The following is a 12608-nucleotide window of genomic DNA, read 5'->3' as shown; positions in this document are numbered from 1 at the left end:
TTCATGTGTTTGAAAGGATCTTGAATGTGTTTAGCAAGGAACGGTCACCTGCCCTACTCCCAAGCCACCTTTTCTACCGTGTCAAGAGATTCAGCGTCCGCCTACGTTCCGTTTTGAGAACTCGCAACATTGCTCAAATGCTCAACGGTCGAAGGAACAATGTTAGACTATTGGTTTAGCTAATGTATAAGAGCATCCACATCGTAATGTAAAAAACTCGGTTCCTTTCTATCCATCACCGTTGTCCATAAAACTCTGTCAGACCTACGGATTTTCCATTCAGGAAAGGTCTAACACCAGATTTTGAGAAAACGATACATCATTTGTGTTTTGTCTTGCTCTCACTAGTAGAAAAATGGTCTTTTGTTCGGAGCTGCCCGAAGCATTAATCCCGGTCGCGTTTGGAACCGGGACTAATGTTAGTTCCGGTTCCAACGGCTAGGAGGCAGCATGGTTTTAGTTTCGGGTTAAACGGAACCTTCAGTCCCGGTTTGCGGCAAGCGCCCGTCGGTGCGAGTCTCTTTAGCCTCAGTTGGTGTCCCCACCCTAACACCAACCGGGACTAAAGGTTTTTTTGCTCCACACACATAACACCCACCCCCCGGATCGCCTCTTAGCTTTGTAAAATACAAAAAAATTATAGAAAATCGTAATTAAAAATCCTTTTAGATGTAGGTAGGTTAGGTGATCTAGTTATTATGGAAAACAACAAATTTTGACTTATTTTACAAAAAAAAACTATATTTTTTTGTAAGATGGCAATTACTTTGCATACGAACTCGAAACAAGATGTTTAATATATGAAAATATATCTAGGCGAAAAGTTACATCCGATTTCACCCGGCTATGCCCGGTTGGGATTTTTTTAGATTCTCAAACTACCAAAGGAGAATTTGCAAAAAAAATTGTTATTTATTTGTTCAAGATTATTATTACTTCATTACTTTTATTAATTAAAATAATTATTTGGCATTCAAATAATAAAGAAGTGTGACATTGTGACCAAGAGATTAATAGGAGATACTAATATTAATAACGAGTGATCAAAGTGATTGGAAGCGGGACGGAAGGAACTCAAAAGTTAAGCGTGCTAGTGCAGGAGGGGATGAGTGACCGATCAGGAAGTTTGACCACGAGTAAGTAATTTGACTAGAGAATAAGTGTAGTTAGAGACTAAACTGGTCAAATAACTCAAATACTAGAAATTCTAGAAAAAAAATAGAAAAAATTGTGTTATAAACCGGGACTAAAGGTCATCCACCAAGCGCGCGCCCGCGTGGAGGGCATTTAGTTCCGGTTTGTAATGCAACCGAAACAAAAAAAAAGGGGGGGGAGGGGCTTTAGTCTCGATTCTTGGAAAGTTGTTCAGGTAGCTTTGGGACATACACAGAAATATGTTTCAGAATTGGTTGATCCAAGGGTTGAGTAAGCCAGTAAAAAGTGCATATCCTTGTGGGAGTGAGCGCTTTATGTTGGTCAACATAGAACCATTCGAAATGATAATGTCACAAGCCAAATATTTTAAGATTTTGCATGTTTTCCAGAGGATTCGTATTTGATCCTCACTTCAACGAATGAAGCTCGGGAGCTCTGCACTCTGGGCCCGACCTGTGATGAAGCTAGTGTGTATCTTTTCTATTTCTTGTGAATTCTTAAAAAACTACACTAAAATGGTTCTATACATCAACCGGAGGTTGGCGGTTCTCCTCCTTTAAAAAAAAATAGGTGATGAGAAGAAAAATGACAATCGAAAAAGATGTTTTATTTAGCTTAGCACCTTCTATCTTTTTTTGAGGTAAAACATAATATATTAAGCTAGCAAGCCGCCTCATTAAAAACCTTCCAGTCCCCTTAGGTATCCTGATAAGGAAAAGAGTGCGTCTGAAACTTGCTGCTCCAAAAATCACACAATTGTTACATCGTCTAGGATGGTTTGAGCTAAGAAAGTAGGGGGCTCATCGACCCAATTACATGATAAACGAGTAGAAAAACACTCCCTAGCTTCCGCAATTCCACTCTCAGTTCACCTTTTTTCTTTCGGGGTCTCTCTGGTCACCTCTCACACCTTTACAAACATCTCTTGGCACCACTGTTATGTTAAACATATTTATTTAAAAGATTAAAAAGAATGTTATATACCCATTTTGGATGACGATATTGGGTGTTTTGAAAACATATTCAAAATGGTATTTAAAAGTTTAAAAAGAATGTTTTGTTTCTCATGGATACATAGAGATGTTTTCTGCAAACTTGTACTGTTATGTTAAATCATACTTTGTATTAGGCTACACAAAAATCATAAACATGTGAAACTCTAAAAAGAGGGGAAACTCCATAATGCTCCCATATTTGTCTTTTTTATGACTAAAACTCAAAAGGTATCCTGATGTAAATTTAGACGTAAATACCAAACAACTATGTATAGTTATCATATGTTTCAGATTTTTCCCTAGAACCCGAGCTCCAAAGGGGCTTTTCGTCACCTCTAGCTGGCTATCAGCGTCTGATAGGGGTAGTCGTAGGACTAGTATGGCAGGACACCAACATCCACAATTGAGTCAGTCTTGTCCCGTGTGGCTAGTACTTGGCAGTTGGCACCACCTATTCGTCTACCGCGACAAGCGCATCAGCGCGTTGTCTCGGTACAAGCCACACGTAGAAACAGAGCGTAACCCTTACCACAGGTGCACAAATTTCTCCACATGGAGCCTTTGAGATAGAAGACGATCTTGGATAGTTGGACCCATCCTGGTGTCCAAACAAGCACGCATAGTTTTAGACCCTGCAAATACAGTGGCTCTCGTGCAACTGGACTTACTCGGAGATCCCGGTGTGATTTGGCCCCATAAATTTCAAAACATGTAGCTATCATGTACCCATCATCCATGTATTCTAGCTCTAGTGATACCAGCTGACACTGACACTGTTATACTATTATTATTTATTAGATGGGACAAGCACCATGTATCACTAAGGCCCAATGATAAATGATAACCAACGAGACAGTGTCAAAGTTACTTCTCCCTCCCAATATCCAACGGCAACAAGAAGTCAGCAACCAACCAACAAAGTGCTAGTGTGCAATTCCCGGCCTATTATACTATCAGTCAGCCTTGAACAGCTTCCACAAGCATTTCATTCGGAAAGAGCATGAAGTCGTAACCAAACCAGTGGTTTCTCACCGATAAACCGAACTATGAATAACAATAGGCTAACAAAGCAGTCAAGAATTACATAAAGGTATATGTCCATCAGAAGGAGTCTTTCCACCAGAAAGGAACTCTGTACAACTACTGAGTACATTTTGGTACAAAGAGCCGCAGGAGCTACCTGAGGCTGCGAGTTCGTTCTTGAGTTCATGGACTAGATTGACGATACTCTCCTCCTTCAGGCGATCCGAGTTTCGGTTTAGCAAGTTGAACCACGACATAGAGGAAACTGTGTGTATCTTGCTCTCCTGGAAGCTAGTGATGCACGAGAGTGCTGTCGCTGTGTCACCTTGTCTCAGTTTTAGGCAAAATCTTTCCATTATCATAGGGGCGGGTGGAACCCGGCCATGACGACACAGGTAGTCCCATACATCTTCCAGAAGCTGTTCCTGAATAATGATGGACAACAGACACCTTGGTGAGAACAGATACAGATAAAGGTTTAACAGACATCTCAAACTGAATGACAGGAACTCTGATATGGCCTTTTGACCTATATTGTAACTGTAAGGCCAATCAGAACACTTCAGCTTTAGACATATGAGTAACTAGATAATCAGAACCTTGAGCATATGAGATAAGTACCTTCCCATTCCTGTAGGCATCAAGTACCATACGGAGGTGCCTTCGTTCCTCAAAATGGTAGCCATTAGATAACATTTTGCGAAATGCATACTCAAAGTCATTCCACTTTTTTGCTTCAGCACAAGCGTCCATGAAAGTATTGAAAGTAAACTTGTCTGCAATTGCTTGTTGACCCGAATCCCCTTTACTCTGAATCCTGCCACTTAGAATATTCTCCAGTAGATTTTTTGCATCTTCAAACATTCCATGATCTATGTATGACTTCAGCATGATGTTGCAAGTAACATTATTAGGTGAACAGTAGTTGCACATTTCGTTGAATATGTATTTAGCATTTTCCATGCTTCCACTGTCTATGCAAGTTTGAATAAGTCCTGTGTAAGTAACAACCAGTGGTTTCTTCGCAACCTTGCATATTTTCTCAACCTGAAGTACAGTTGCTATCAGACAAAGTTGAAGAGGAAAGAAACAAATAGTGTATACAAGGGTAACTTTTGTTTTTCCACTCGAAAGAATCCTTTGTTCAAGTGCAAAAGAGGAAAGAAACAAAGTTGAAGAGGAAAGAAACAAAGGATTCTTTCCAAGAGAACATTACACAAATAGTGCATAGAAGGGTTACGGGGTTATAAATATAGATACATAGGTTCAAGTGCAGTTGGGCATTAGCCCAAAAATGTTCTCTGGGAACTTTATGAGACTGACAATGCAGGATTAAGAAAATGTTCATGATTTTAATGATTTAACGGATTTTTCCTATGCGTTTTTTTTTTGTACTTTTTTTTATTTGTACTCCTTCCATCCCATAATATAAGATGTTATTACAGCCAATACATGAGTTAGCAGGTTGTAATAACAACTTATATTACGGAACAGAGGGAGTACGATTTAATTCTATATGAACTTTTCCCAAGGACTCCTTTGCACTATGTTAACATTTCATGGAAATTTCCTATCCACTCCAACCTCTTGGAAAGAATCCTTTGTTTTTCCTATGGTTCAATCAAACAAATTTTGATCTAAACACAATCCTGTAGGAATCAAGTGGGCATGAGATTGCAATTTTTTAAATCAGAAAGGCCCGGAGTGTTATCATTTCCTAGATAGCTGATTCAAACTTCCCTATTAATCAAAAGCTCTGCAGTGAAAATTAGATGGCAGAACTTAATTCCGTATTTTCTGACTGCTTGTTTCACATTATCCAAATATACACGGTGCCTACTTCAACCAAAATATGATTTTACGCAATCTGGTACTTTCTTGATTGAGGACAAAATATTCGAAACCTATAAGTTCTGCAAGTGAACAATCAAGAATAACATGAGGCCATGATAGCAACTAATGAATTGTAAAATCACAATAAATCATACAAACCAACAGAATGTATTATTCATTGGTTCTAGGACGGAGTGTAAACTTATGTTCTGCGACTTATTTTTCAACGTAATCAACAGTTGGGAGTAAATTAAGATGAAAGTAAGGAGCTTTGCTACCAACATAAACTATGGCAAGTGTGTTAAATACTGCAGTTTTGAGAGGCCAAACCTGGAGAAGTGCTTCTTTGGACCGCCCTCCACTGCAAAGGCACCGAGCAAGATCATAATAGAGACTAGCGGAACCAACAATTCCACGATTTTCCATGTCCTTCACGGCCATGACTGCTTCATCAATCTTTCCTTCTCTCCAAAGCGCATTTACGAGAACTGCAACAAGGATGAGGTTTGAGACATGAACATGTCTTACCTACTACTGTATTCAAGTTTTTTTTTTCAAAATGGACTGTATTAAAGTTCTAGTTATTACCTTTATAGTTCAACGCACCAGGTATTGATTTTTGCTTCACCCTGTCGAAGAACTCATACACCAAGTTATACTTGCCACAAACAAGCATCGCCTGCACTACCACGAAATTAAACTAGGCTGAAAATGGATTATGCTGCATAAAGAGCGCAAAACATATAGCATGATATTGGGACAAAAACCAAGTTTAAGTACAACCTCTGATCCAAATTAGTTGTCGGTTCAATGAACCTAGACAGATTTTAGGCAACATTTTGCCTAACTCCGCGACAACTAATTTGGATCGGAGGGAGTAGCAATTTTACAAGTGAAAACATAAGAATAAAACATTATGTAGAATCAGCAGCCCATAGGAAACCAGGCCAGGAAAATTTCAACAGAAAATACATTTTAGCAACTTTCATGTATATTCTGTCCATAGAAAATATAATGAAAGGTGTTCAGTTATCTTCCAGAGAATCTGAAGAAGTTTGTATAAGTGCCCCTTTATGGGCCAGTATAGTTGGGTAGGAGAGTATAGAGAGAGATATGTTGTATTTGCACTTGTATCACAATCAGCATACCTCCATTACAAGACCATATGTTGTATTTGTTGGGCGAATATTCTTCTCTTTCAACTGTTGCAGCACCCAGAATGTCCCTTCCCATTGCTTTTGTTGCACACAAGAATTCAAAACCTACATAGCAGTAGAAGCAGTCATGTTCTAGTGAATACCAAATAATCAATAACCTTCAACATGCCTGGTTCATGGTGCACTGATTCCACTCACATATCACAGTTGCTACAAATAAACTCACCGCATTGTATACAATGAGGTCTGGTTCCAACCGAGGATCCCAATTCTGAACATGACCAACCATAAACTTCTTCCTAGGAGGAGAACGCATGCAATCAATCACATCAAATAGTTCTTTCACAAGGCCAGCTTGCCCCAGAGTAACGGCAATACAATGATAGGCCGCAATGTCAGGATAAGAGGACAATTGATCCTGCAAATGAAATACAGGAACAACCTTAAATAAGATGCCCATAAGATGAAGATCAGTATTTCTATAGAAAACAAGATGAAGATAAGTACATGTTATACCAGCATGGTGTAAAATACATTCAACGCCTCGAAAGGTCTCTTTGCCTTCCCAAGAACATCAAGGACTGTTGTATAAATATACCTACATCAGAAGGTACTTTTCATAAAAAATCATATGCACCACATATGCAAAACACTGTAAGCATTCAATGAGCCCATATGGAGGTACCCAGAAAAATTAGTTAAAGAAACTACTTAAGGATGCAACCAACTTATTCATCTGGTTAACAACTCATTACATGTTATACCTGTGCTACATACATCAAAGCAGTTAAAATGCATGGTATGAAAACAAAAATGCAGTTTACGATTGATAAGAACATATATGTAAGTGGGCAACTCCTTTACCTGCTCTTGTCGGACTTGAATCTTTCACGTGATTGAAGCCACTCGACAACTTGCAAAACACGTTTCCAGTTTCCATAACGCCCCAATATTTGAACAACCCTTAGTATAGAGTGATCGGTGAATTTGATTTCTGCATCATGAATCATCTTGGAGAATTTCCACTCTGGAGTATTTACATCTGTAGCATTGAGCCTTCAAAAATAAAGAACTATAAGGAATGAACTAACACAATAGCAACTGTACAAGGGACAGGGTGTTTCTGCACCCGGGTGCATATGCACCCTTTATTTGAAATGCATATTAAACATATTTCCAAATGTTAAAAAAATAAAAACAAAAATGCCTCGTGTATACCTTGATATGTTACATGTTCACAAAGTTGTTTCAGCAAAAACCGATATGTTTTGTGCCCTGTACTAAAAAGACAAATTTTTGGTGTTAAAATAGTCTATTTCTCGAGGCATTATTTGTCTTTTTTACACATGGTACAAAAATTGTTGGTTTTACGTGAAACTTTATGTGTACACATAGAACATGTCCCTCTACATGCTAATTTTTTTTCCTAAATTTTTTTACTTTTTGAAATATGTTTTATACATACCAGGTGCATATGCACCCATGATCAGTTTTGGTTTTCCGCTGTACAAGATTAATCTTAATCAATTTTGTGGAAAGCAAGAGATACAAAAATATTTTCTTAGTCAGTTAAGCACACAAATTCCATTGATGGATTGCAGTCCGCAATGTACATTCCAAAAAGAATTCTCCAAAAATAAACTGTATATAAGTTTGCATCGAAGAATTGTAATGTAAATAATAGCTTGGAAATAATTTTAAGTGCCTCTGATAGTTTTAAGGAATACATATTACTACTTTATAACATGTAAATAACCAATAATTTTTTTAAAATATGTTTGAGTGTATCTTTCCAGAAGCTCGGTATTATCTTTAGAATGATTATCTAGTATTAGATAAGGATTAATCAAAATATATACTAAGCAATATCAGAGTTACCATATAGTTGATGCCAACGATGGTAAATTGTGCCACTAGTAAACATAAAAAGCAGTTTAAATACAATTTGAAATAAATAGGGTAATAGTAGCAAAGGGATCATGTTAATTAGTATTCTACATATAACCTACCATCATGGACCATCTTTTCCAGATTAGAAGAGAGGCTATTATGCATGCCAAACAATAAGTGGCTACTATGTTCAACTTAGAGCAGAAAAGAGCAGAAAACAATGATACCTCAAGCATTTGACAAAAATTTATATGAAGAGTCATTTCTTCATTAGAATAGTTGGAAGAATATTCAATACAGCAGAGAACTACGAAAACTCAAGCGCTAGAATAAAACAAATTACCTGCTAGCTAATTTCTGAATTTTCTCTTCTATTTCCATTTGAAGTGCCCGTGGCCTGTTCCTGACATCAGTGAATGCCTCAAAAGTCTTGAAAGCAGCCCTATCATCAATTGAATCCCTCCTAACAAATTTCCCCGGCTGAACATTTTCGCCTCTCTGCATTCGAATTGTTTCAGGTTTTCCACGTTGGAAACTATCACTTCGATGACCATAGTTCTCAGACACTGTATGTGTATTACTGTATCTTTTACTTACAGTAGGCTTGCTATAGTCCATGTCATTATCTCTAAACCTACCGTCTACAAGATCTCTTCTTGAGCTTTCTTTTCTATGCTGGTATCTTTGAAAATTACTGTCAGCATTGACCTCGCTATTGGAAATTTGTCTCTCTCTAGGACTACTTCTTGCATTCGTAAAATCTTCTCTCCCCTTATTTATTGTAGAATTGGTGAATATAATGCTGCTATCCCGCGTGACAGAAGTACGACTTGCAGCAGAAGTTGCCCGTCCTTGTAAATCCTTCCGTGCATTGGACTGGTCACGCATATTCCCTGGTGATTCACGAGCAACCATGCTACCGCTAGTGTCTTTAGTCTTGACATATGGTGCAAACTGGCTGCGGTCATTGTTATCGGTACTGACCCCAAATTTTCTCCGCTCGCCTCGAACTATTCTTCTCTGTACATATTCCTCAACCTTTCCCTGGCCATTACCGCTATCTTCAGCATCACGCGCCATTCGTTTCCCCACCAATCCAGTTAATTCTTCTGCACTATCATCCATCGGCGATCTCTCTCTCCTACCTTGGTCACCCCCTCTGTCCCTAGGAGCTCCCCTTTTCCTCTCAAATGGTGCAAACTGCTTGCCATTGTTATCAGTAGCACCCCCAAATTCGCTCCGCTCGCCTCGAACTATTCTTCTCTGTACATACTCTTGAACATTTCTCTGATGACCATCACTGCCATTTTCAGCATCACGCGCCATTCGTTTCCCCACCAATCCAGTAAATTCTTCTGCACTATCATTCATCTGCGACCTCTCTCTCCTGCCTTGGTCACCCCCTCTGTCCCTAGGAGCTCCCCTTTTCCTCTCAAATGGCGCAAACTGCTTGCCATTGTTATCAGTAGCACCCCCAAATTCACTCCGCTCGCCTCGAACTATTCTTCTCTGTACATACTCTTGAACATTCCTCTGACCATCACTGCCATTTTCAGCATCACGCCCCATTTGTTTGCCCACCAATCCAGCACTGTCATTCATCGCCGATCTCCCTCTGTCCCTCAGAGCCCCTCTTTTCCTTTCAAATGATTTATCCCTTGGATCAGCTGACTCCCTACCCACTCGTCGGCCAGCCGATGCATCACCGTCGCCCGCGAACCTCCTCCTCGGGCTCCGGCCATCCGAATCACCTCCCTGGAAGCTCTTGCTCCTGTCCAGCTTCACCGACTCCATCATCTTCACATAGTCGGTGAACGTGGGGCTAAAAGTGAGCTCCTTCTCGATGTGCCGCAGCTCCGACGAACCGGCGCCGGCCTCGCTGCTGGCCAACGCACCCGCAGCGCCGGAACGGGGGTCGAGAACCCTGCCTCTTCTCACCAAGCCCCAACTCACCGAGGTGTCCCTTCTCGGGACCAAGAACCCGCGGCGCGGGCAAGAATTAGACTGCAAAGAGGGGAGCAAAACCCCAGACCCGCCGAGGTTGAGCAGCCCCATGCTCGCGTTTGGCGGCGCCGCCGCCATCGCCCCTGGTAGGCCGGTGAGGTTGCAGCCCCTACTTCATTCTTCCGGAGGCAAGTCGACGCCGAGAAACTCGCTAACTCGGGCAGGAGGTGGCAGAATTAGAAGAAAAAAACCACACAAAAGATTGGCTCTCGCCGCTGATAGAAACAGGGGGGAAATCCTCTGTGGAAGCAGATGGATTCGGAGAAGGAAGAGTGCGAGCACCTGCCCCTGCCTTCTTGTGCTGCGTTATCTCCTCTTCGGGGGGCGGGGGAAGAAGCGGGCGGGGAGCAGTGAGGACTGAGGGGGCGGTGGTGTTCGGCTCGACGGCTCGGCTGCGTGCTTGGACAGACTGTGGAGGATGACGATGATATTTTTACGGATGGGCCGACAAGAATGGGCTTGTTCTTGTTGGGCCCCGAGACTGTGATTATTCATGGGAGGCTATACACCGCTTGCTGAAGCGGCCCGTGTACTATGGCCCGTTATCCATTCTTTCACATCATCTTCTCCCTGATTCTCAGAAGAAAGAAAAAACGTCATCTTCCCCCTTCCGTCGGTATGCCATCCCCTGTCGGCATGCATACATCCTAGAGCATCTCCCACGGTCTTCCGAATAGCCTTCTAAAATAAACTCTAGCTCAATATTAAGCAAATACTTTATCCGGTATTTTAACTCGCGCTCGACATATAGGGAGGCAGCTGGGAGCACCGGTGTCAAACTCCGGCTGGCATCAACACTATAGATCTCACCCATTAGCCTCCTATTTCCCACCTATCATGTCTCCCCTCCCTCTTTAATCAGAGATGCAAAATAAAAGAGCAAAGTAAAGGTGTCATATGGGCGCTCTCTCTCCTCTACCCTATCACTTTTCCACCTATTGGAGCCCATCCTCCCATCGGTTCCTCTTCTCGCATGCGAACCGCACATCTATGTTGGAGCCGCCATCCACGGCTTCGGTCGTCCTCGCCGACTGCTGCTACAAACGCTCACCTACACTGCCTCCCCATGGTCTCCTCCTTCGCCCCCCACCTTGTTGGAGATATGCCCAAGAGGCAATAATAAAGTGGTTATTATAATATATCTTTGTGTTTATGATAAATTTTTGCATACCATGCTATAATTGTATTAACCCGAATATTGATACATGTGTGTTATGTAAACAACAAGGAGTCCCTAGTAAGCCTCTTGTATAACTAGCTTGTTGATTAATAGATGATCATGGTTTCGTGATCATGAACATTGGATGTTATTAATAACAAGGTTATGTCATTGGTTGAATGATATAATGGACACACACCCAATTGAGCGTAGCATAAGATCAAGTCATTAAGTTCAACTTGTTATAAGCTTTCGATACATAGTTACCTAGTCCTTCGACCATGAGATCATGTAAATCACTTACACCGGAACGATGCTTTGATTACATCAAACGCCATTGCGTAAATGGGTGGTTATAAAGATGGGATTAAGTATTTGTAAAGTGTGAGTTGAGGCGTATGGATCAATAGTGGGATTTGTCTATCCCGATGACGGATAGATATACTCTGGGCCCTCTCGGTGGAATGTCGTCTGATTAGCTTGCAAGCATGTGACTGGGTCACAAGAGATGACATACCACGGTACGAGTAAAGAGTACTTGTCGGTAACGAGGTTGAACTAGGTATGAAGATACCGATGATCGAACCTCGGACAAGTAAAGTATCGCGTGACAAAGAGAATCGGTATTGTATGTAAATGGTTCAATCGATCACTAAGTTATCGTTGAATATGTGCGAGCCATTATGGATCTCCAAATCCCGCTATTGGTTATTGGTCGGAGAGGAGTCTCGACCATGTCTGCATAGTTCACGAACCGTAGGGTGACGCGCGTAAGGTTTGATGTCGCATAAGTAGATGCGGAATATGCGATGGAGACCGAAGTTTGTTCGGAGTCTCGGATGGGATCCAGGACATCACGAGGAGGTCCGAAATGGTCCGGAGAATAAGATTCATATAAGGGAAGTTGATTTCTAGGTTTCGGAAAAGTTCAGGATTTTTCCGGTGAAAGACCGGGAAGGTTCTAGAAGGTTCCGGGGGTCCCACCAGTGGGCCCACGACCCTAGGAGGCCTAGCATGGGCCGAGGGTATGCTCCCTAGCCTAATGGTCCAGGGGCACATGCCTCCCAAGGCCCAGCCGGCCAACCCCTTAGGGTTTCCCCAAAACCCTAAGGGGGATCATCTTGGGGGGAAGCTTCCCCCCTCCCCCTTGTGGCCGCCGTCCCTAGATGGGTTTGGGGCGCAGGGGGGGCACCCCAACCGACCTCCCCCCCTATATAAAGAGGGGAGGGGGCAGGGGACACAGTGACAAGGGATTAACTTATCAATGCCTACGTATTGTAGACTAGGGTTTTAGTCGGAAGTAGAGGGCAAGTAGATCTCGAAGGTTTCAGCCGAAAGTACTCGACGATTATGAAAACTAGGGTTGCGTGAAACAATGAGTCGATCATCTCT

General features: G+C 41.7%; 1 protein-coding gene across 2 annotated transcripts; it reads right to left on the bottom strand.

The window, feature by feature from the left end:
* Positions 1-2965: 2965 nt before the first annotated feature.
* Positions 2966-10223, bottom strand: LOC124660293 (pentatricopeptide repeat-containing protein At1g30610, chloroplastic-like). 2 transcript variants are annotated; one of them, XM_047198104.1, is made up of 10 exons: positions 9635-10222; positions 8397-9391; positions 7028-7219; positions 6680-6761; positions 6390-6581; positions 6155-6268; positions 5595-5685; positions 5337-5494; positions 3795-4220; positions 2966-3598 (listed from the first exon to the last, which is right to left on the bottom strand). In XM_047198104.1, exons 1-10 carry the CDS (start codon positions 10133-10135, stop codon positions 3224-3226), a joined length of 3126 nt encoding a protein of 1041 aa, XP_047054060.1. In that variant the 5' UTR covers positions 10136-10222; the 3' UTR covers positions 2966-3223. The 2 variants fall into 2 exon arrangements, with proteins under 2 accessions (XP_047054060.1, XP_047054059.1); XM_047198103.1 differs by having other exon boundaries at positions 8397-10223.
* Between the last annotated feature and the right edge of the window lie 2385 nt (positions 10224-12608).

Source organism: Lolium rigidum, chromosome 6, assembly GCF_022539505.1.
Source record: "Lolium rigidum isolate FL_2022 chromosome 6, APGP_CSIRO_Lrig_0.1, whole genome shotgun sequence".
Classification (NCBI taxonomy): Eukaryota; Viridiplantae; Streptophyta; class Magnoliopsida; order Poales; family Poaceae; genus Lolium; species Lolium rigidum.
This window is presented reverse-complemented; position numbering and strand designations above follow the sequence as displayed.

Coding starts and splice junctions, on each gene's coding strand:
- LOC124660293 (XM_047198103.1), bottom strand. CDS start 10,135: ATGGCGGCGGCGCCGCCAAACGCGAGCATGGGGCTGCTCAACCTCGGC. Junction 6,582..6,679: donor ATGTATTTTACACCATGCTG/GTATAACATGTA, acceptor TTTCATTTGCAG/GATCAATTGTCCTCTTATCC. Junction 6,269..6,389: donor ACCTCATTGTATACAATGCG/GTGAGTTTATTT, acceptor ACTGCTATGTAG/GTTTTGAATTCTTGTGTGCA.